The sequence below is a fragment of the Ochotona princeps genome, chromosome 17, assembly GCF_030435755.1.
Source record: "Ochotona princeps isolate mOchPri1 chromosome 17, mOchPri1.hap1, whole genome shotgun sequence".
NCBI classification, from domain to species: Eukaryota; Metazoa; Chordata; class Mammalia; order Lagomorpha; family Ochotonidae; genus Ochotona; species Ochotona princeps.
In genome coordinates this window covers 27,180,430-27,204,127 of record NC_080848.1, presented here as the reverse complement: position 1 = coordinate 27,204,127, position 23,698 = coordinate 27,180,430, and the positions used below count along the sequence as shown (strand labels likewise).

General features: G+C 42.9%; 1 protein-coding gene across 1 annotated transcript in view; it reads left to right on the top strand.

Annotated features, from left to right (window-relative positions):
• TEX14 (testis expressed 14, intercellular bridge forming factor) overlaps positions 1-23,698 on the top strand; it is a 102,527-nt gene that overhangs the window by 72,719 nt on the left and 6,110 nt on the right. The window contains exons 18-29 of the mRNA XM_058676074.1: positions 237-509; positions 1,596-1,696; positions 3,936-4,055; positions 6,012-6,072; positions 8,173-8,242; positions 11,948-12,010; positions 12,798-12,924; positions 13,176-13,382; positions 14,708-14,804; positions 17,021-17,095; positions 19,179-19,250; positions 20,327-20,426. Coding sequence (XP_058532057.1) covers positions 237-509; positions 1,596-1,696; positions 3,936-4,055; positions 6,012-6,072; positions 8,173-8,242; positions 11,948-12,010; positions 12,798-12,924; positions 13,176-13,382; positions 14,708-14,804; positions 17,021-17,095; positions 19,179-19,250; positions 20,327-20,426 — 1,366 coding nt within the window. The remainder of the gene's footprint in view (positions 1-236; positions 510-1,595; positions 1,697-3,935; positions 4,056-6,011; positions 6,073-8,172; positions 8,243-11,947; positions 12,011-12,797; positions 12,925-13,175; positions 13,383-14,707; positions 14,805-17,020; positions 17,096-19,178; positions 19,251-20,326; positions 20,427-23,698) is intronic.

The window sequence follows — 23,698 nt, the reverse complement described above, 5'->3', positions numbered from 1 at the left end:
CTTACAAGTGTTTTGGTGCTTCCTACTCTGGACTTCAGCACTATGGGTTGCTGTTTGTGGTAACTCACTGAAATGTCCTTCCTCTGTCATCAGCTCTCCCCTTAGCAAGCTCAGGATGATGGAGCTGTAAAAATTGTCATATGAGCTATGGCAGAATTGCATATCTCTTAAAAATGAAAACCTATCCCCCTAGTGTTAAAAATGATGTTTTTAACGCTGCTTTCTCTTGCACCCAGTGGAAGTAAAAGCAATAGCAGAGAAAGCAGCTACCGGGCAGCTCACAGTACCTCCTTGGCATCCTCAGAGTTTGACCTTAGAGTGTGGGGCAGAAAGCAAGCCTGACCCCCTGCCGCAGCCTCCCTTGAGGGGCCCTGAGAACATGAATTCACAGCGAGTTGTAGACTATCACAGGGAACCTGATAAACCAGGAGGATTTGGCAAGTTCAACAAATTGAACAACAGGGACTGTGACCAGCATGGCAGACAGACTGGGCCTTGCAGCTTCACCGGTAAGTTCAGTTGGGGGGATGGGGATGGGCTAGGAATAGATAAGCTTCATCAACATCCTGGCTGCTTTATTTTATTTGATCTCTTTTCCTACCTATCTGGGAATTTTGAATTCCAGGGAAAAGCAAAATAGACCTTATATTCCACTGTGCTTCCTATAGGCAAAGAAATCCAGACCCTCATAAATTTTTCTTTTCTTTTTAAAAACCTGTTTGAAAGTCAGAATTTGTGTGTGTGTGTGTGTGTGTGTGTGTGTGTGTGTCTTCCATTTGCTGGTTTCCTCCTCAAATCTGTGCGGTCAGGAGCAGCCGGGCTGGTCTGAAGTAAGGAGCCAGGAGCTTCCTTCATTTCTTCTGTGTGATTACATGGGTCCAAGTGTTTCAGCCATCTCCCACTGCTTTCCAGATGAAATAGAGCAGCTGGGACTCAAACTGGTGCCCATAAGGGATTCCAGAACTACAGGTGGTGGCTTAACCTGTGTGTGCTCTATTATCAGCCCCAGACTGAACCAGAACTCTTTTGTCCAAAGATGGTAAAACATTCTCCATCCAGTGGCCCTTGTCTTGGGTCTAACTTGGCGAAGAATCAAACCTTCTGTACCTAGAGGGACATGGACCACTACTTCCACCGTCCATTTCCTTATATTGTATTTAAGCTGGAAATAACTCTGCTGGCTACCAGAGGCCTCTGCCAGTGGAAACTACAGATGTATGAGATTTACTGTCACCAGTTACAGAATACAGGCTGCAGATTTACAAGCTGTGTATCTACCCGGTAGTTTGTTTGCAATCAGGTCATAGATTATAACTTCATAACTGTTTGTAAATAAGAAAAAAATCTAAAATTGTCATCTAACGTAGACAGGAAACCTATTGGCTTGGGTTTTCTTGGTACTTAGAATTTGTTTGTTGTCAAGCATCACTCTGGAATGGGTGAAGTCTCCACTCTTTGGACTAAACATAACTGATGAGGCCCAGATAGCTGTGGCAGAACACATCTGCATGTTTTCTCTCACACCAGCTTTTTCCCATTTCATGTGTCCCAATGTTAGTGAATAATTTTGGCCCTGATTGTATTATAATCATTAGGTATCAGACACGTGTCCCCTGAAGAAAACAAACAGCCAGAGCATAGAGAAGCCTTGAAAGCAAGTTCAGAGGCGTCTGCAATCATTGAGAAATCTGACAGTGTAAGTAATGTGGCTTGGAGAGCCAAGCTGAGCCTGAGGCTCAAATAAACTAGGACTAAGTTGTTACATATCATGGTACCAAAATAATATCTATACTAGGTTTGTTTTTTTGTTTTGTTTTGTTTTGTTTTGTTTTTGGTTGGAGCACATGCCTTCCTGTCACTGATATGAATAAAGTGTTTTGTTTCCTTCCTGTTTAATACTTCTTGAGCGGGTTCAACTCAGTGTATTCTGTATCTTAGAGTTTAGAGAAAACACAGTGTAGGGTTCTGCTCTGGGATTTGAGCTCCCCCATCTAGGTGGGCGGACATGACCAAGCTCATGGCTAGGGGTGTGATAAGAGTGCCTTCCCTTGCACTCCCCTCTGGGGCCCAAATTCAGCTCTTTTTTATAAAAGATTTATTTATTGAAATTGAAAGGCAGAAAAGATTTACAGAGAAGAAAGAAACAGAGAGAGGTCTTCCATCTGCTGGTTCACTCCCCAAGTGGCCACACTGGCCAGAGCTGAGCCAATCTGAAGTCAGGAACCAGGAGTTTCTTCTGGGTCTCCCATGCAGATGAAGGATCCCAAAGCTTTGGACCATCCTCTGCTGCTTTCCCCAGCCACAAGCAGGGAACTAGAAGGGAAAAAAGAGGACTTTAGCCACCAGGCTACTGTACCAGACTAGTATTATTATTATTATTATCTGTTGTTCTCTTCCTGGAAGGGAAGTAGAGCAGCCGGGACATGAACAGTGCCCATATGGAATCCCAGCACATACAAGGCGAGGACTTTAGCCAAATGAGCCACTACACTGTGGCCCTCCCTGCCCCTCCACCTCACCCCCAAACAAAAATTCAGCTCCTCATTCAGTGGAAGGGATGTCTTTGTGCTGAACAGATGTGCCCCAGCAGGATCCTTGAGGGTAAATAATTTCCTAGCCTTTTTTTTTGGGGGGGGGGGGAAGTCATTTACAGTTTTGCTTCAGGGGTTTCACAAGCTCTGAGCCATAGGCTAGTCAGAAAAAAAGAACCAAATCTTTTTTAGTTATCATTGACATGGTGCCACAATAATTAAAGATTATAAATAGCAGTGCAGAATAAGAAAGTATAAAAATACTATAGTGAAAAAATGTAAGGTCTTTCAAAGAACACAATATTGCATTTATTCATAGTATACAAACCACTCACAGAGGTTGTTGTTTCTTGAGGGTTGGAAGGAGATTAAGCAGACTGGGAGGAAAAATGTGTGGCAAAACCAGCATCCAAAGACATAAGTCACAAAGTCCTCACAAGGGGGTGACTAAAGGTGGACACACGAACCATTTGTCTGGGGTAGTCTGGGCGTGAACAGTAAAATAAACAGGAAAAAAAAGGTAGGAAGGTAGATATGCTGAAAAAATAGCTACTACTTTTTAGTGTATGAATTTTACCCTTATTGTTGAGATGACACTGTGGTCTTAAAAATCATGTTATTGGGCCCGCGGCGTAGCCTAGCGGCTAAAGTCCTCACCTCGCCTTGAAAGCCCCGGGATCCCATATGGGCGCCGGTTCTAATCCCGGCAGCTCCACTTCCCATCCAGTTCCCTGCTTGTAGCCTGGGAAAGCAGTCGAGGACGGCCCAGTGCATTGGGAACCTGTACCCATGTGGGAGACCCGGAAGAGGTTCCTGGTTCCTGGCATCAGATCGGCGCACATCGGCCCATTGCGGCTCACTTGGGGAATGAATCATCGGACGGAAGATCTTCCTCTCTGTCTCTCCTCTCTCTGTATATCTGACTTTGTAATAAAAATAAATCTTTAAAAAAAAATCATGTTATTTCATTTGTACGGCATTAGACCTGAGGGCCTGCTGAATGTTGAGTAACTTAAGCCTTCTGCATGTAGGATGGTACCAACACACAAGCCATGTCTGCCCTTGGGGGGTCAAGGATGTCCAGAAGCAGCTCCCAGCTTGACTTGTCCAGGGCTTTTCTTCTCATGTGGAATGTTAGAGCAAACAGGTCACCTCCTCCCTCCCCCCGCCCCATTCTGCAGATAAGGGGGCCAGACTCAGACAGTGCCCCTCCCCACTGACTCCTCTGGCAGGTCACCAGAAGGCAGGCAAAGGCCCAAGGGCTGCTAGGCAGGGAGAGCCAGTTCACAGTGTCTTACTGACTGCTGGGTAGTTTTGGATAACCCTGATATTACCACTTAATCTAGCTGTAAAATAATTTGCTTACAACTAACAGCAACTTAAAAGTGATCTCGTTATTAATAGGATAAGTCCGTGCAATCAACTTGTTCACCAGAGACTTCTGAGGATTTAACGGATGAATTCTTAACTCCAGACCATGAGTACTTTTACTCCTCAGCTGCTCGAGAAAACTTAGCTCTAGAGGTAAAAGTCACATTCAGTATAAGGTCCATTTTCACCTTTCTCCATTGCCTTCTAAATCACTTTTGTTGAGAAAAACAGCTACACGTGACAGTATACAATGTCTGTTTACTGGTACCTTCATGCATGTTTGAAGAAAGTATCTGAAAATTAAGCTTCTGAAAATGGAAAGTCATGTGCAGTTTCTGCTAAAATTACGGTTTCTGCATTTGTACACAATATTGTACTTTTTGAAAAAAAATTTTCATTCATGCTACGTAACTTGCATATCCTTCTTGTGGGAAGAGAAGAGAGCTATCCTTTCTCTCTGCAGGAAGACTATGATGTGCGCATGTGGGGAGCTAGCCCAGCTCGTCAGGCCTTGATGGTGGGAGAGCCACAGTTAGAGGGTTCAGCAACGGACAGACGTGAGACTGTCCAGCACACCAGGTTGTTGTGGGGATCTGCTAGGCTTTGCAAGATCCTACCTGCCTAAAGCATTTTCCTTTGTAGAATGAAATACATTGAGGCCCGGCGGCGTGGCCTAGTGGCTAAAGTCCTTGCCTTCAACGCACCGGGATCCCATATGGGCACCGGTTCTAGTCCCGGCAGCTCCACTTCCCATCCAGCTCCCTGCTTGTGGCCTGGGAAGGCAGTCGAGGAGGGCCCAATGCATTGGGACCCTGCACCTGCGTAGGAGACCTGGAAGAGGTTCCAGGTTCCCGGCATCGGAGTGGTGCGCATTGGCCCGTTGCGGCTCACTTGGGGAGTGAATCTTTGGACGGAAGATCTTCCTCTCTGTCTCTCCTCCTCTCTGTATATCTGACTTTGTAATAAAAATAAATCTTTAAAAAAAAAAAAAAGAATGATATACATTGGATTCTCGTATTTGCTTATCTAATGTCCCATGTAACCTTCCATCTTTTTGGAACCTTTAACTAATTTGAAAAGTGGTGTGGCAGAAAGGAAGGATTGTACATGTCAGTTTCAGATGAAACTTGGTGCTTTAGAAGTATAATTTCCACTTACTTGCAGTTCTGAAAATTCAGTGAAAGCTGTTTTCCATTATAAATAATCCCTTTTAAATATTCCTCATATTTTGTTCATGTGCATAGTAGAACATTAGGAAATCTTTAATAACATAAACACACACACACAGAGTGGGCCTTGCATATCCATAGGTTATATATCCGTGGATTTTACCAGCCACAGATAACATATTTGGAAAAAAGTCATATCTGTACTGAACACACACAGGTATGTTTCTTGTCACCATTTATTAAACACTACGGTATAACAACTCTTTACATAGCATTCATATATGTTAAATATAAGTAAATCAATGAGGATTTAAAGTATGCAAGAGTATACTTTGCAGGTTATAAGTGATTACGATACCATTTTCTATAAGGGACTTGAGAAGTTCCTCCAGACTTTGGTATACCTGGGTTAGTTCTTGACCCAACTCTCAGGTACACCTAGAGATGCCTATACATGAAGGATAACTCAGACAAAACTTCACAGCGCTTAAGTGTGCCTGAATTTTCACAAGCCAAGCACACTGTATATACCCAGCACCCAGATCCATTATAGCACATTATAGAACCATTGTAACTTTCTGCCTCATTGAGTGGTTGTACAAACAGGGTCATGTTTTCAAACTCCTTTGGCTCATCTAATAAAACTCCCAAGAACCAAATCAGCTTTGTTGGCAGACTGGAGTGAGCAGAGCACATAATATAAAGAGGGGAAAATCACGTAATTTCTTCTCACAAGGGAAGAAGGCAGATCTGATTGAGTGGAGCATTAAGCACAAATAAGTAATCAATGTCTATAAAGCACATTTGGGATTTTTCTATTAAAGATATGGGGCCCTTACAAAGATTCTCAAGGTTTGACACTAAGAAATTCTCTCGGTCTTTAAGTGATATCTGCCCCCAGTTAACCTCCTTTCCTTGCTGTTTTTTCATTCCCTCATAGATCTCAAGTCCCATAGAAGACTTGGAAGTTCAGGGTGCACTTGCTCAATCTCAGGTCTCTGGTAAGTTCTTCGGGTCTATTCGAGAATCACTTTAAAAATTTTGTTTATTTGAAAGAGTTACACAAATGAGTTGCTGCCCAATGGCCATGACAGCCAGAGCTGATCTGATCTGAAGCTGGAAATCAGGAGCCTCCTTCCAGGTCTCCCACATGGGTACAGGGATCCAAGTTCTTGGGCCATCCTCCACTGTCTTCCCAGGCCATAAGCAAAGAGCTGGATTGGAAGTGTAACTACTAGGACATGAACCCATGCCCACATTTGGTGCTGGTGCCACAGGGTGGATGATTAGCCTGCTGTGCCACTATGTAGCTCCACCCATAACCACTTGAAATGGGCCTGGCCTGTGCATGATCATTTCGTTTGTATTTGGAGAGGATTAGTTGGGGATGGGAAAGGTTAGGATGATTAGTTCAGAATACTAGGACCAGTTGAATATAAACAGCTGAAGCATGTGAAAAAAAAAACTCTGGTTTCACTCTGTTTCCCTTTTTCAGCTCTTCGCTCCTTTTCCACTTTGATATGTAGCCCCTTACATACAAGAGGAATCAGCAGGGCCACAATGGGTTGCATGTTGGACTTTTTCGGCATACAGACAAATTACTTCCCTGCAAGATTCCACTTTCTCCTTCTCTAAAATAAAGGAGTGGTTGGAGATTTTTTTTAAGATTTATTTATTTTTATTACAAAGTCAGATATAAGGAGAGGGAGAGACAGAGGAAGATCTTCCATCCGTTGATTCACTCCCCAAGCGGCTACAACGGCCGGATCTGTGCCAATCCAAAGCCAGGAGCTCAGAGCCTCTTCTGGGTTTCCCACATGAATACAGAGTTCCAAGGCTTTGGGCCTTCCTCAACTGCTTTTCCAGGCCACAAGGAGGTAGCTGGATGGGAAGTAGGACCACTGGGATTAGAACTGGTTCCCATATGGGATCCTGGCACATTCAAGGTGAAGACGTTAGCCGCTAGGCGATCCCACTGGGTCCTGGAGATTCTAAAATCTGAAAAGTTCCCTCAAGCTTTAAGTTGTGCTTACTGGGGACTGCATTATGCCTTCCAGGAATTCAGTTTACTTGGGTCCCGACATCTTCCCACTTGGGGGGCTTCAGAGCTGCTGGGCAGCTGCATTGTTGGGGTGGGCCTTCCTGGTGCCTGCCAGATCACCTGGGCTGCAGCACTCTGTAGGGGAGCCAGGAGCCCTGGAAACGGGGAAAGCTGCTCTACCTGTTCTTTCATTATTCACCAGGACAGTGGACCTGGCGTGATAGACTAGTGTCTAAATCCTCACCTTGCATGTGCCAGGATCCCATATGGGTGCCAGTTCGTATCCTGGTTGCTCCACTTCCCTTCCAGCTTCCTGCTTGTGGCCTGGTAAGGCAGTAAAGGACGACATGAAGCCTTGGGGCACTATGCCCATGTTGGAGACCCAGAAGAAACTCCTGGCTCCAGGCTTTGGATCAGCTCAGCTCTGGCTGTTGTGGTCACTTGGGGAATGAACGAGCAGAAGAAAGAGCTTTCTTTCTGTCTCTTCTCTCTTTATATCTGGCTTTCCAATAAAAACAAAAAATCATTCTTTTTAAAAAGAATAAACCAGGATAGTCCCAGGGTGAGAGGGAACGTGGCCACCTGCCCTGTCTCCTTAGTACTCAGGACCCTATCCCACCCCTACTTTAGGTGCAGTTGGTGGCCAAAGGGCGCAGTCAGTGCCCAGGCAATGTACAAGCTAATGGTCTTTTCTATTTGAATTCTCCAGTGAATAGTTTTGGTCAGAACACTCCTTGTTTTCTGTTGACAGGAATCAGGTCAGTAAGCTTTCTCAAAAAGATAAAGCATTTGTCTCCAGAAATAATTGTGTGGTCATGAAGAAGAGACTAATAAGTGGCCTGATTGTATGATGAGTATCAGAATGCAGATTCCCCTTCTGAATAAGGGAAATAACCCCCCACCCCACCCCTGTACCACTTAAACTAAATGTAATTAGGAAAGCAGGTTGTTTATCGAAATCATTGCTCATTTTTGGACCTGACCAAAAGAAATTGTAGTGAATGAAAATAATCATTTGAGTTGGCAAAAACTTTCATTCTTAAAATATTTATTTTTCCAGATGAGGAAAAGTTCCACTTTGGAAAGAATGCTGAGATTCTGATCAAGTCTCCATTCCAGCTTAAACAAAGGTATGGTGTCCTACTGTTTCAGGCTCCTAGAAGCAGTGTTCAGTGATGATAATGTCCCCATCTTTATATAATGCTTGTCTTTTTTCTTCAGTGAGGGAAGGGATATAATGCACTAAACACATTTGTAAATATCTGTACTGTATTGTCCACACGTTTATCATACTGTATGTATATTAACTTCCAGATATGAGTGCAGAACATGGTATTTTGCCTTTTTGGCCTGCTTTGTTTTACTCAGCATAGTGATCTACAATTCTATTGTTTTGCAGATTTCAAGATCTCATTCTTTTTTATGGCTAGTATTCATTGTGTATGTATACCACATCAATTGTCCATTAATGGACAAGTATGTTGAATTCTTTGCTGTTGTGACTTGGGAGTACATTGCACCTTTTTCATATGCTGTTTTCATTTCTTTTGGTTATATTCCTAGAAGTGGGATAGCTGGGTTGTATGGTAGACCTATTTTTAGTTTTTCAAGGAATCTCCATACTGTTTTCCAAAATGGCTGTAATAATTTGTATTCACACCAACAGCTTATTATAGTTCCTTTTCTCCACATCCTTGCCAGCATTTGTTATTTTTTGACTTTCTGGTAATAGCTGCTCTAACTAGGGTAAGATGATAGCGAATTCCCTGGTGACTAATGATAGTGAGCATTTTTAAAATGTGTTTGTTGGCCACTTTGAAAAATGTCTGTTTAGCTCCTTTGTCCATTTATTAAATGGATTGTTTATTTTGTTGTTCAATTTCTGTATTTTCTAATATCTTATGAAATGTAGTCACTTACCAGATGCATACTTGCAAATATTTTCTCCCATTCTGTTGGTTGTCTGTTAATTCTGTTGATTGCTTCTTTTACTGTGGGGAGGCTGCTAACTTTGAGATATTATTATCTGTCTATTTTTTCTTCTATTGCCTGTGCTTTTAAGGTTTGATCCAAAAAATGTTTTGCTTATCTTCTAATGTACTAGTTATTATCTTAGAAAAATTTGCTTTTATAGTTTGCCTTTATTTGCTGAGCTTCATTAGGATTTGGGGAGGTGGGTCATTGTCTGTATTCAGATCATGACTGTGGCATTCTACCCATGGATGACCAATCAAGGTCAAGTTCTCAGGGTTCTCAACCCTTCCATTCTGTTTCCCAGCTGTGGACAAGGGATACGAACCCTTTCCAAGGAGCAAGAAGTCGTTAAATAGCTACTAGTATTTATCCCAGGGAGAGAAAACTCATGTTCACACAAAAATACATCCATGCATGTGTGCAGCAAATCCATTCATAACAGCCCAGTACTCCAATCTAGGGTCCTTCTTACCAAATGAATGTGTATAGACAGTGCTGTATCTCTGCTATGAACTCCTACTTAGCAGTAAAAAGGTCAGACCATTGATACTGCAACAACCAGGACACATCTCCAGAGAACGACACTGGATGCAAAAAAAAAATCCCAAAATGTTATTTTCTGAATGATTCTACTCAGGCATTTCGTCTTAAAATGATGAAACTATAGAAACAAAGAACAAATTGATGCTTTCTAGGTATTAAGGAAGGGATTTGGGGAATGAGGGAAGTAGGGAAGTAGGCCTGGCTATAAACAAGCAATTTAAAAGGCATTCCATATCTTCACCATATCAGTATCGGTATCCTGGTTGTGATATTGATATACATTTTTGTAACATGTTACCAGTGGGAGAAACACCAGTGGGGGTGTGGGTGTGGGTATATATATGTATGTATATATATATATATACATACATACACACACACCTGTTTTCTCTTGAAGCTAAAAGGTTAATTTAAAAAAAACAAATAGGAGTGGACATGCGGTGCAGTGGGTTAAGCCACTGTTTGGGATGCACTCAGAGGTAGCAGGTAATGACTCAAATGCTTGGGCCTCTGTACCCATGAGGGAGACTCAAAAGAAGCTCCTGGCTCCTGGTTTCATCTTGGCTTAGCCCTGACTATTGCAGCCATTTGGGAAGTAAACTAGTGGGTGGAAGACACACCCTCCCACCCCACCCCCACCACTTTTCTCTCTGTAACTCTGCTTTTCAAATAAATAAATCTAAAAACAAAGATCAGAGAGTAGAGAGTTTATTTTTCCTAAGGTTAACACAGGAAGAGAAGACTAGATTATGAACAATAACAAACAGCCCTTACATTTTAGTCGTCTAAAACAATGAAAATGTCTTGCTCATGCTCCTGGTTGGCCAAGGATATTCTGTGCTATATTAACTTCTACCGGAGACACAGTGTGAGGGAAGCTCCATTTCTATGCTTCCCTGATGGTTGAGGCAGGAAAAATGGAACATGGTGAATTTTGCACTGGCTGTTAGAAGTGACTTGTCACTTCCTCAGATTTCATTGGTTAAAACAAATCATGGGGCCATTTACGTAAATTAAGAGGAACAAAAGCGCTATTCTGTTGTGTGCTTGGAATGAGAAACAAACATTTTTATGAACAGAACAATGGACACAACCTAAAATCCTTGCTGTTTCCTTTATACTGTTGGTCCTGTAGGATTCTTGCTATTTTTAAGACTGTAAAAACAGGGGCAGGCATTTGGCCTGGCAATTAAGAGGCAGCTTGGGACACTGGCATCTCATATCATGCCTACTTTTGAGTTCCAGCTCTCCTTCTGATTCTGACTTCCTGTTATTGTGCATCCTGGGAGGCAGTGGCTGATACCTCAAGTGGTTGGATTCCTGCCACCATGTGGGAGATAGGGCTTGAATTCCGGCTCCCAGCTTCCACCTGATCTATCCACTGCAGTTGCCAGCATTTTGGGGTTGAAACAGCAAATGAGAGATTTATTTCTATCACTCTGCTTTTCAGATAAATAAAAAAAATTTTTTAAAGATGGCTGCTGGCATTGTGTCACAGTGGATTAAGCAGCCTCTTAAACACCAGCATCTCATAGAGTACCAGTTCTAGTTTCAGCCGTTCCATTTCCAATCCTGCTTTCTGCTAATGTGCCTAGGAAGGCATCAGAAGGTGGCACAAGTTCTTGGGCCCCATCGACCACGTGGGACTCCAAGATGGCATTCCTGGCTCCTGAATTTGGGCCTTGGCAATGCCCTGGCTTTGTGGCAATTTGGGGAATTATCCTGCAAATAGAAGATTTCTCTTTGTCTGTTTCTCTTCCTGCTTCCTTCCCCACCATTCTGCCTTTCAAATAAGTAGATCATTTTAAAAATATGAAAACATTTTTAGCAAGAAGCATTTGGCATGGAATCTGGCTTTTAGTTAATGTTTGGTAAATATTGAAATTGAGTCTTAAAATAGGGATTAAAACAAGTCCAGTTTGTTTTTTGGTATCTCCTGGAACTCTACAACAGGAAGCTGGCTCACTATTTTAAGGGCCAATGGCTATGTCTCTTGCTCCAACATTGCACTCTTAGCAAAGTTCCTACCCTGTGTTGGTTTTCTCAGAAAGAATCATATGGAATCCTGGCCTTTTCTGAGAGCCAAGGTGACCCGTAGAGACTGTTTATAAAAACACTGGGGAGGAAATTCTCTAGAGGTGCTAGAGAACTTGAGTCTAGTTGGTGGCAGAGCCAGAACCACACCCTACGCTTCACACTTCTGAGTTTAGTGGCTTTTTTGTTACTTCTCATTCTGGACTAATGAGCTGGTGTCTCTTGTACCAAGTTGATGCACTCTACTGACAGGGACTTACATAACTTTCCTACTTTCTCTGCAGCACTGGAGGCGAACAAGAGGAAACTTTAAAGGAGCCACCAAAGGAACTGAAAGAGAAAGACATGTATGGCCACCAAGGAGTTAGTTGCCTAAGGGCTCTGTGTAAAGTCTTAGTTTTCAGGAATGGTAGTTTCTTGTTTGTGAGAATCTATATTCTTTCCATTGCTTGTATAGACTTAATATAAGTGTTTTTCTTCTTTCACTAAAAAGCTGTTATTAAATTGGTGATATGAGTCTTACTTTCCAAGGAAATACAATGATAATAGTATAAGTTTATACTTAAGATAGATGAAATAAGTTTTCCACTGAAATAGTTCATAGCTGATGGACTGTGTCTAATGTTAGTGTCTCTTTTAAAGGTATTTTTGAGTGTTCTCTTTAAGATATATAAGGTATTCTCTAATTCTGGATTTTTTGTCAAGGGTATACTTTATGTTTTTTCAAGGGTATACTTTAAAATTTTCTGCTGAGAATATTATAGTCAGAAGGACAGGTACTTGACAGAGCTGCACAGAAGCCTGCATCTCCTATCAGAGTGCCTGCATTACAGTCCCAGCTGGGTTTCCAGTTCCAGCCTCCTGCTAGTGCGCCCTCTGCAGGGCAGCAGGTAGTGGTTCGAGTTGTGTGGCCTTACTACTCACCTGGCCGACTCTGTTTGCATTCCAAGTTTTTGACTTTGACCTGCCCCAGGTCTAGCTGTTGTGGGCATCTGGGAAGCAAACCAGCAGGTGAAAGATCTCTGTATTTCAAATAAAATGAAACCAAATAAATAGAACTTGAAAAAAAATAGGTATAATTTGTTAGGTTTTCTTAACTTCTCCTCACAGTTACTATGTACTCTAATTCTTTAGCTCACTGACAGACATCCAGGACCTGTCTAGTATCACCTGTGAACAAGATGGCTCTGTTAAGGAAGTCTTGTGCAAAACCCCCAGAATCAGCCATGCACCCACCAGTGTCAGCACTCCACTCAGCCCACAGAGAACAGGTACTCACCCACAGAGAGCAGCCTTTCGGGAAAGGAACCTGGAGCCTCCGTCCCTTGGCTCTGGGCATGGGGTCATTCAGTGGCTGTGTCCTGCCAGTGCAAGGATATTTGCTTAGGGCTAAGACTGGAGAGAACAATCCCTTTCAACAAATTAGGTTAGAGAGAGAGAGATTCCTGGTAGAGGTATAGAATTTTGTGGGTTTTGTTTTTAAGTAATGTAAATACCCTCTTTTCGACAACAGGGTCAGCTTCTTCAGCTGCCAATCAGTATAAAAACTGCCTTGAAGATATCACATTTCAGGTTGAAACAGTGTCTAGCTGTTGCCAGAACAATCAAGAATCGGTTCCAACTTTGTCTGCTAAATCTGCAACTGTCCGAGAGAGAGCCAAGAGTCTTGAATCTCTCTTTCCTTCCTGTGAAACATCCCCTTCCAGACTGGCTGCTCTGGTAAGTCCAAACACCTTAGATACTCCAGTAGTCAGCTCACATATCTCAGTGATCCAGAGAGCTGAGACTTTTCCAAAGCCATTAAGAAATCAAGAAATAAGCTGGGCTCTCTCCAGACCACCTTGGGAGCTCCGCTCCGGAGGCTGTGTGATAGGAGCCTTCTGTTTTGCTTAACCTTTCTGCGTCTCTCTTGGCTACTTCCTTGTGAGTTTTGATTGAACTCTTTCTCTGAACTTCTGATCAACAGCCTGCAAGAAAAACATCCTTTCCCTTCTGCTATTTCCCTTGCACCTCCTTCTATCATTATTACTTTTTAAAAAGATTTATTATTTATTATTTTTAAAAAAGATTTTTGTTTGTTTTTATTGGAAAGTCAGATTGTTTTTTTACAGAGAGAAAGAGAGGCAGAAAGATCTTTCATTTGCTGGTTCACTCCCCAAGTAGCTGCAATGGCCAGAGCTGAGCCGATCTGAAGCCAGGATCTAGGAGCTTCTTCCAGGTCTCCCATATGGGTGCAGGGTCCCAAGGCTTTGGGCCATCCTCTACTGGTTTTCCAGATCACAAACAGGGAGCTGGTTGGGAAGTGGAGCAGCTGGGATATGAACTGGCACCCAAATGGGATCTTGGAGCATACAAGGAAAGGACTTTAACCACTAGGGGCTAAAGTGTTAGGCTATTATTATTATTATTATTATTATTATTATTATTATCATTTGTTGTTGTTGTTCTCTTCCTCCTTCTTTTCCTCCTTCTTCTCCCCTGTGTTCATTTGTGCAGTTTCAAGAAAACTATACATTCATGGAGCCGTTGCCATGGCGTAGTAGGTTGTCTCCACCTGGCAGCCCATATGGTGCCAGTTTGAGTCCCAGCTACTCCAGTTGTGCCTGGGGCAGCAGCAGAAGATGCCAAGTGCTTGGGTTTCTGCACCCGCCTGGGAGACCTGGAAGAAGCTTCTGGATCTTGGTTTCAGCCTATCCCAGTCTTGGCCATTGTGGCCATTTGGGGAGTGAACCAGCAGATGGAAGAGTTCTCTGTTTCTCTCTCTATGCCAACAAATTCTTTGTTTTGTTTCAATAACTGTTAATTGCGTAAGTTCTGAATGCCAGATACCTCAGCAGGCCCTCCTGCTGTATAATGCCTGCTCACAAGTGCTTGCTGGCCACTGAGAAAGACCTTCCTGTTGTAGCACAGAGATGAGTACTGAGAGCTTTGGAGGCACAGAGGGGTGAGAAGGCTTCCCAGAGGATGTGATTTGTGCATGAGTTTAATAAAATGAGTGGAAGTGACTGAACACATATGTTCATTACCATGTTTATGTCTTTCAGAAAAGATCATTTACATATAATAGAACTAGCTCATCCAGCATTGCTAAGGCATCTGGAACATCACCTCAAGCCGTCCAGAGAAGGAGCCTGCCTAAAGGTACCCTGGAGTTATTACCGAAATAGAAGCTCATGGTAGTAAGCTTGATGCTACACTTGAGTCAGACAAAGTGCCGTTTCTCCCTTGATGGTAAAGCATAGTTATTACAGCAAACTTGGAGAATAAAGAACTTTAAAAAAATGATCATTAAACCCTACTTTAATTCTTTAACCACGTGTATATTTGCATGTGTACTTTTTCATATTTTTTACAAACATATAAACTTTCTTTAACATAGTTGAGATATTGTGTATCTGGAGTACTTTTCTCCCTTGATAGTGTAGTTCAAGGATTTTTTTGTCATCAAAATTATTCATAAATGTATATAATAGCTACTGAGCTGATCTTGAACCCAGGAGCCTGGAGCCTCCTCTGGGTCTCCCATGTGGGCGCAGGGTCCCAAAGCTTTGGGCCGTCCTCAACTGCTTTCCCGGGTCACAAGCAGGGAGCTGGATGGGAAGCAGGGATACCGGGATTAGAACTGGTGCCCAAATGGGATCCCGGCACATGCAAGGTGAGGACTTTAGCCGCTAGGCTACTGTGCCAGGCCCAAGGGTACTGTTCGAAAGTCTGTGGACACTGCCCACAGGTTGATAGCAAGGAGACTGCCTCCTCCTCCTGCCCTATGGACAAAGGAGAAAAAAAAAAAACCTGAAACATCTATCCCACCCACCTTCCTTAGTACCTGGACCTCTCCATCCTAACCAGAGGGAGGCCCAAGAGTAAAAAGAAAATCAAACAAGTTAAAAAACAGTTTTTGGAAAAATGGAATTAAAGGATGTTTATTTTGGTGCAAAAAAAGCTGAAATCAATGTGTTTTTTCATAGTATGCATTGTTCAAGAACTTTCAAAGCTTCCATATATGTTGTTGCTTAACGATTCCGTTCTGTTGAAGATTTGTCATTTTCCCTTTTTGTTCTTTTGCATATCTTTATCTGCACTTATCTGTTCCTTAGGAAAGATTATCAGGTGATAGTCTGTGAATCAAAGGTTCTGGGAATGTTAACAGCTCTTGAAGCATGTTTATTACATTATGTCATTGGAACAACTAGAATTTCCCTTGGAGAGACAAGAATTTTGTGAATTATTTCAAGGAATTTTGGTTAATATAATTGAGCAAGACCTGAGTATGGTTGTTTTATACTGCCTGATGTTATCACTTACAGAGAAAGGTCTCCTGCTCCGTGTTTTTGTTCATTTAGCTGGTTCAGAAACTCTGATCCCTTAGCAGCCCTGGTCTAAACTGGCTTCTTGTAAAAATTCATTCCTTGGTGCCAGTGTCATAGCAGAGTGGGGTAAGCCTCTGCCTGTGTTACTGCAATCCTGTATGGCACTGGCTTGAGTCCCAGCTACTCCGCTTCTGATCCAGCTCCTTGCTGATGGCCTGGGTAGACAGTGGAGGATGATTCAATTCCTTTTTTTTTTTTAAAGATTTATTCATTTTTATTACAGCCAGATATACACAGAGGAGGAGAGACAGAGAGGAAGATCTTCCGTCCGATGATTCACTCCCCAAGTGAGCCGCAACGGGCCGATGCGCGCCGATCCGAAGCCGGGAACCTGGAACCTGGAACCTCTTCCGGGTCTCCCACGCGGGTGCAGGGTCCCAATGCATTGGGCCGTCCTCAACTGCTTTCCCAGGCCACAAGCAGGGAGCTGGATGGGAAGTGGAGCTGCCGGGATTAGAACCGGCGCCCATATGGGATCCTGGGGCTTTCAAGGTGAGGACTTTAGCCGCTAGGCCACGCTGCCGGGCCCGATGATTCAATTCCTTAAGTCTCTGCACCCATATGGGAGACCAGGAAGAAGCGCCTGGCTCTAGACTGGCTCCGTTCTAGTTGTTGGCAGCCATCTGGGGAGTGAACCAGTAGATGGAGGATCTCCTGTCTCTCCTGTCTGTAACTCTGCATTTACAAAAAATAAAATACGTAGATAATAAAATTCATAGCTTACTGTTTCTAAATGTCCTTAGGAAGGGAGGGGCACAGACAAAGCAGTTCCGGAGGAAAGACTAATAGAGGCAATGGCTTGGGCTGATGGGACAGAAAAGTTGTTTGAATAGTAGGAATTCCATGCTAGAGCTGTTATATAGGGGGCTTCTTCCTCGCTCAATTTTTGTCATCACTGAGAAATCCTTAGGTGTATACGGAAGCTTTGAACAATCTGGGTCAAGTCCAGGAAGGTTTTAAGTCATCTTCTCCTTTTTCTTTTTGAAGAACTAGTAGAAGCCATTTCCCAGCATCACATTGATGAATTACCACCACCAGCTCAGGAATTTCTTGATGAAATTGGTAAGGGTTATTCGGTACAGGATATGTTTCTTGTCCTGCTTGGAGGGACCAACTCACAGCTACATTGTAACTTCCTTCTCTCGAGTGTCTGTATGTGTGTAATTCAGGAAGGGTAATAGTCTCCCCCATTAAAGACCTATTGCCTGGTGTAAGAATTTGCCTATGTTGTTACTTTGTTATTTAAAAATGTTATGGTAGGTCCTGACCCAATAACTCAATGGCTAAATCTTTACCTTGCAAGCACAGGGCTCATATGGTACTAGTTTGTGTTCCTGCAACTTCACTTCCCATCCAGCTTCCTACTTATGGTCTGGGAAAGCAGCAGAGGAGTATGGCCCAAAACCTTGGGATCCTGCTACTCGTGTGGGAGACCCAGAAGAAGCTCCTAGCTCCTGGCTTCATATGAGCTCAGCTCCAGCCATTGTGGCCATTTGGGGAGTGAACCAGCAGGTGGAAATTTTTTCTGTCTCTCCTCCCCATAAATTTGACATGCTTTTCCAATAAAAATAAATAAATCTTTTTTTAAAAAAAATCTATGGTAGTGGGCCTAGCGCACTAGCATAGTGATTAAGGTCCTCGCCTTGAACGCCCCGGGATCCCATTTGGGCGCCGGTTCTAATCCCGGCCGCCCCGCTTCCTATCCAGCTCCCTACCAGTGGCCTGGGAAAGCAGTCAAGGACAGCTCAGCTCCAGCTGTTGCAGCCACCTGGGGAAGTGAATCATCGGACAGAAGATCTTCCTCTCTGCCTCTCTCTGTATATCCGCCTTTCCAATAAAAATAAATAAATCTTTTTTTAAAAAATTATATGCTAGTAACTGTAATGGGAAATCAGCTTCCAGTGGTTTATGATGATGATTTTAATTTAGTAAGGGAAGTCTTAGCTCTGTTTCAAGACAAACCGGCCACTCCTTAGAGTCCTGACATCTGGCTGCTCTGCTTTGTCCTTAGGATTGTTTTGAGTAAAGCAAACACCTCAGAAATGCAAAGCAGAAGAGTGAGTTTAGCAGATGCTTACCTTAGTCTAGTGAGCATCACCTTGGAATGAAAAATGATGAGTATTCTTTGTCTTTGTTTTTCTATCAACCATGATGGAAAATATGGAATGTGGTTTAGTGGGGAAACATTTGGATTGTTCTGATGATTTATACACTTTTTGAAAGATTATTTTTATTGGAAAGGCAGATATTATAGAGGGAAGGAGAGACAGAGCATCTTCATTCCACTGGTTTACACTCCAAGTGACTGCAATGACTGGAGCTGAGCCGATCTGAAGCTGGGAGCAAGGATCCTCCTCCAGGTCTCCCATATGGGTGCAGGATCCCAAGGCTCTGGGCCATCCTCTACTGCTTTTCCAGGCCACAAGCAGGGAGCTGGTTGGGAAGTAGAACAGTTGGGACAAGAACCAGTGCCCATATGGGGTTCCAACACTTGACGGGGGAGAATTAGCCAGTTGAGTCATTGCCCTAGGCCCCATTTATAAACTTTGAGAGTGTGTAAACAAGACATTAAAACATAAGCCTTAGAACTGGACTGCTTGAATTTAAATCTCAGTTCTACAATTTTTATCTGTGTGCTTTCAGACAAATTCTTTAATCTTTAATTTTCTCATATATTAAACAGAATGACAATAATACAGTCACTCTCATAGTTATTGTCAACATTAATTGTAAACATTAATCCTTACTCAACATCCATGGCTGCTTAAAAACAGTACCTGCCACGTAGGGCTTGGTACATGTTATCTATCATCATCACCTTTGTCTTAATTTTATGTATTGTATGGGACTTTTTCAGCCTTGAAGAATTTCCTTCAAACCTGAAATCCTAAAGCAGTGGTTCTTATGCTGTATCAGACTTCAGAATCACTTGAAGACTTGTTAGATTATAAATTACTTTGCCCCCAGCTGAAAACTTTCTAGTTCAGTAGGTCTAGGATGAAGCCTGAGGATTTTTATCCTGAACAAGTGCCCAGGTTACACTAATAGTGCTGTTCTGAGGACCACTCTTGATAACCAATGCCCTAGAAATTGGTGTTATTAAAAAAAAGGAAATAAGTTACCTTCTGCTTTTGTGTCGTGATAGAGCACTTGAAGCAACAGCAGGCCTCATCCACAGTACTGCATACAGCACATGATCCCGTCATCACTGCAAATGGTAAGCTAAGTACGCAGACGTGTTACGTTGAGCTCTTTTTTGTGTTTGTTCTAAAGATTTGTTTATTTTCTCAGAGATCTTTCATCTGCTGGCTCACTCCCAAGATGGCTGCACTAGCTGGAGTTGGGCCCTTTCAAAGTGAGGAGGTTCTTCCAGGTCTCTCACGTGGGTGCAGGGGCTCAAGTACTTGGGCCATCCTCTGCTGCTTTCCTAGGCTATAAACAGGGAGTGAATCAGAAGCGGAGCAGTCAGGACTCAAGCTGGTGTCCATTTGGGTGGGATGCCAGTGCCACAGATGGCAGCTTTACCCACCACACCATAGCGCTGGGCTCATGACATCAAATTCTCACTGTTACGCTGTCCTTGGAAGCACAGTGGTACCTATGGGGAAGTGTGCCTGTGAGGTCAGGAACACTTCCACCTCAACTCTCTCGTCACCACTTCACCAGTTTCTTTTGTTATGGCCAACTGTTTACAATCTCTGAGTCTCAGTCATTTCATCTGTAAAATGGAAATAGAAATTCCTAACATGATTTACATAACAGCAACAGCTCCCACATAGAAACTGGTACACTGTAAAATACCTAGCAAATGTTAGTTCTCTTCCCATTCACTATAGGACTGCTGGCAGGATTAATTGAGACAGCATATGTAAAATGCTTGGCATATATTAAAGGGTACACCCCTTCCCCACCCAAATTCCTTCCTTGGGGATCTAATGTAGAATACCCAACCAGTGAAATGGGGTAGTCACTGAAAGCAAATCTGCATTTTGTTGTCAGGGTTACTTGTCGTCTTTTATGTGCCCCTTCTTTTCTGTTTGTCACTTGAGTCTTGGCACAGGTCAAGTTTCCTGGAGCTTCACTTGGCCTCAGAGAGCTTGCAGGACCCCAGAAGCAGCTGCTGTGAATCCAGGCACCCTGCCGACTGCCACCTGGCCCCCTCTTCTCATGGGAAGAGGGGAGTGGGAACGAGCTCATTGCATACTTTGGGCACTAATGATTAGCCTTCATTTTAAGGCCGGCTTTCTCAAAATTTTTTTGTTCTAATAAAATTATTCTTTCAACCATTTTTAGATCAGAAACATTTAGAAGAGCAAGAAACTGATAGTAAAAAAGAAGATGGCAGTATGCACTGGACCAAAGAATCTCAGGATCTAGGGGAGGACACAGAGAGGTAACAAAAAGCTGGGTGTGGATTTTTAAAACTGTGATTTTATTGTACTCCTTTAAAAAAAAATACTCAAAGAAGGAGGGTAAAAGTTGTTTTCATATTGCCTTAATAGTCCTTATTTCTAAAAGGCTTTTTGTGCTTTTTAAAAATTTTCGTTTTTAGTTATTTTTTGTGAAAGTTTGTTATGTTTTTGTTTGAAAAGCAGAGTTAACAGAGAGAGAGAGAGAAGAGATCTTCCATCCACAGGTTCATTTCCCAGATGGCCACAATTGCTTGGAACTTGGACTATCTGAAGTGAGGAGCCTCCTCCAGGTTTCCACATGGGTGCAGGTCCCCAAGCACTTGGACCATCTCATGCTGCTTTTCCAGGCATGTCAACAAGGAGCTAGTTCAGAAATGAAACAGCCAGGTCTCCACAGGCACCCATATGGCACTGCAGGCAGCTACCTAATTCCCTAGGCTATAGCTTCTGTCGCAGTTTTTTTTGCTCTTAATTTTTAAAAATGTGACAAAATACATATCACCTAAGTTTTACCATTACCATTCTAAATGTACAGTTCAGTGGTGTCAGGTATACAGATGATGATTGACTTACCAATGTTTTGACTTCGCAGTAGTAGAAGAACAATACCATTCAGCAGGAGCTACACTTTGAATTTGCTCTCTTTGCAGGCTTGTGATAGAGGGCTCAGTACTTGTGGTAGGGAGCTCAGTACTTGTGGTAGGGGGCAGCAGCCATCTGCAGCTCCTAGTCAGCCCCATCTCATGGGAAATAACAGCTGTCATAGAGCATGTCGTGTTACTAGGCTAGGATTTTAGCAGATTAGGCCTGTTGAATGAATGTGTTTTAATTCACAATAGTTTTAAAAGGTTTATTTATCTGGAAGATAGAGTTACTAGACAGAGAGATAGAGATCTTCTATCTGTTGGTTTATTCCTCAGATGGCAAAATTAATAAATAAACAAATAAAAATAATAAAACAACAACAAAATATTCCTCAGATGGCTGCGGTACCTCAGGCTGGGCTAGGCATGGAGTCAGGAGCTTCTGAGGCTCAAGCACTTGGGTCACCTTCTGCCACTCTTCCCAGACCATTGATAGGGAGCTGCATCAGAAATGGAGTGATGGGCCTGGCATGGTAGCCTAGCAGCTAAAGTCCTCACCTTGCACGCACTGGGATGCCAAATGGGCACTGGTTCTAATCCTGGTGGCCCCGCTTCCCATCCAGCTCCCTGCCTGTGGCCTGGGAAAGCAGTTGGAAGACAACCCAAAGCCTTGGGACCCTGTGCCTGCGTGGGAGACCCGAAGAGGCTCTTGGCTCCTGGCTTTCAGCTCAGCTCAGCTCCGGCCATTGTGACCATTTGGAGAGTGAATCAGTGGATGGAAGATCTTCCTCTCTGTCTCTCTTCCTCTCTGTATGTCTGACTTCGCAATAAAAATAAATAAATCTTTAGAAAAAAAAGTGGAGTAATAATCCAGTCATCTGTTGGTGGACATTTATTTAACCTTTACTTTTTGGTCATTCTGAATAAGATAGCCATGAACATCAGTGTAAGAACCTGCCTTGCATTTCTTTTGGGTGTAAACCTAGAAATGGTATTGATGGATCATATGGCATTCTATATTTACTTTTTTGAGGAGCTGCCATGCTGTTCTTCACAGCAGCTGTAGCATTTTACATTCCTACTAACAGTACCTGGGGTTCTAATTTCTCCACATCCTTACAAATACTTATCGATAGCAATTGGAAAGGGTGTGGTAATACCGCATACCAGTTTTGATGAGTGTTTCCCTAATAAGTAACCATGTTGAAGGTCTTTTCATATGTTTATTGACCATTTGAATAGCTTCTTTGAAGAAATAATTGAATTCTTTGTGAGTTTTTACATGAGTTATTTGGGGTTTTTAATTTTGTTATTTAAGTTCTTATGTTTTCTGTTTTTTTGTTTGTTTTGGTTTTACTTTGTTTTGTGAGGCAAACATTGATTTCAGCATCTTTTTAAAACATTTTGGTAAAAGGTCATGGGAGAGAACTTTTGGTTGTTTGTAGCCAGTAAGGGACAGTAAGGACAGCCGTCCAGAAGATCCAGTCTAACAGTACAAGGCTGCCTGAGCAACCTGACTCTGTTCCTGCTTCAGTACTCTCCTTGCACCTGTGTGAGGTGAACCATTCACCTCACCTGCTTTGCCTCTTGACTTTTCTTGCCTTCTCTTAAAATGTCATTCAGGACTGGGACTATGGTGAAATAAATGAGATATACTCCTTTGGTACAAAATCGAAGGGAACACCAAAAACAATAAATTGTCAAAAAGGTAATACTTTAATGCTATTTATATATTTTTAAGATTACTTATTTTTATTGCAAAGTCAGATTTAAAGAGACAAGGAAAGACAAAAAGATCTTCCATCTGCGGGTTCACTCCCCAAGTGGCCGCAACAGCCTTGCTGAGCCGATCTGAAGCCAGAATCCAGGAGCTTCTTCTAGGTCTTCCATGTGGACACAGGGGTCCCAAGGCTTTGGGCTATCTTCCACTGCCTTCCCAAGCCGTAAACAGGAGCTGGCTGGGAAGTGGAGCATCCAGGACACAAAGTGGCACCCATATGGGATCCTGGTGCATGCAAGGCAAGGACTTGTAGCCACTGAGGCTACCATGCTGGGCCCAATGCAGTATTTAAAAAAAATCAAGTTTAGTACAAAAACATTCATGATGAACAAAGCATGTGGAATTTAAAGAGCAGGAACTGAGTGTGTACGTGTGCTCATTATCTGGTCCCTTCCTTGGCGGAGGGACACACTTAACCGGAAGCACATGGGAGACAGGGTGTATCCAGCTTAGCAATGTCATTTAGAACCCAGGGTTGCTTACTTTAAATTTGAGCGGGAAAAAAAAATCTGAGAGAAAAAGCTCACATCTTCTGGTTTACTCTGTATGTGTAGCCTGGTCCAGGTAAAAACCAGAAACTGTGAACTCAGTCCAGGTGTCCAACAGTGGTGACAGGGCCTAACTACTCAGAATAGCACTGTGCTGCTTCCAGGGTTTGCACTGGCAGAAAGCTGGAATCGGGAGTAGAGCCCAGCATCAAACCTCTGATGGTGGGCATGGCTGTCTTAACTGCTAAGTCAAATGCAAGCCCTGGGACTTAGTCTATTTTGGTCTTGCTGATCTCCTTTCCCCGTCATGCTGGCCTTTATGTTGTGTTCTGACTGACTTACCTCGTTGCAAGATGGTTTCTGCTGTCTGCATACCAGCCAGAAGGTTTTTTTTTTTTTTT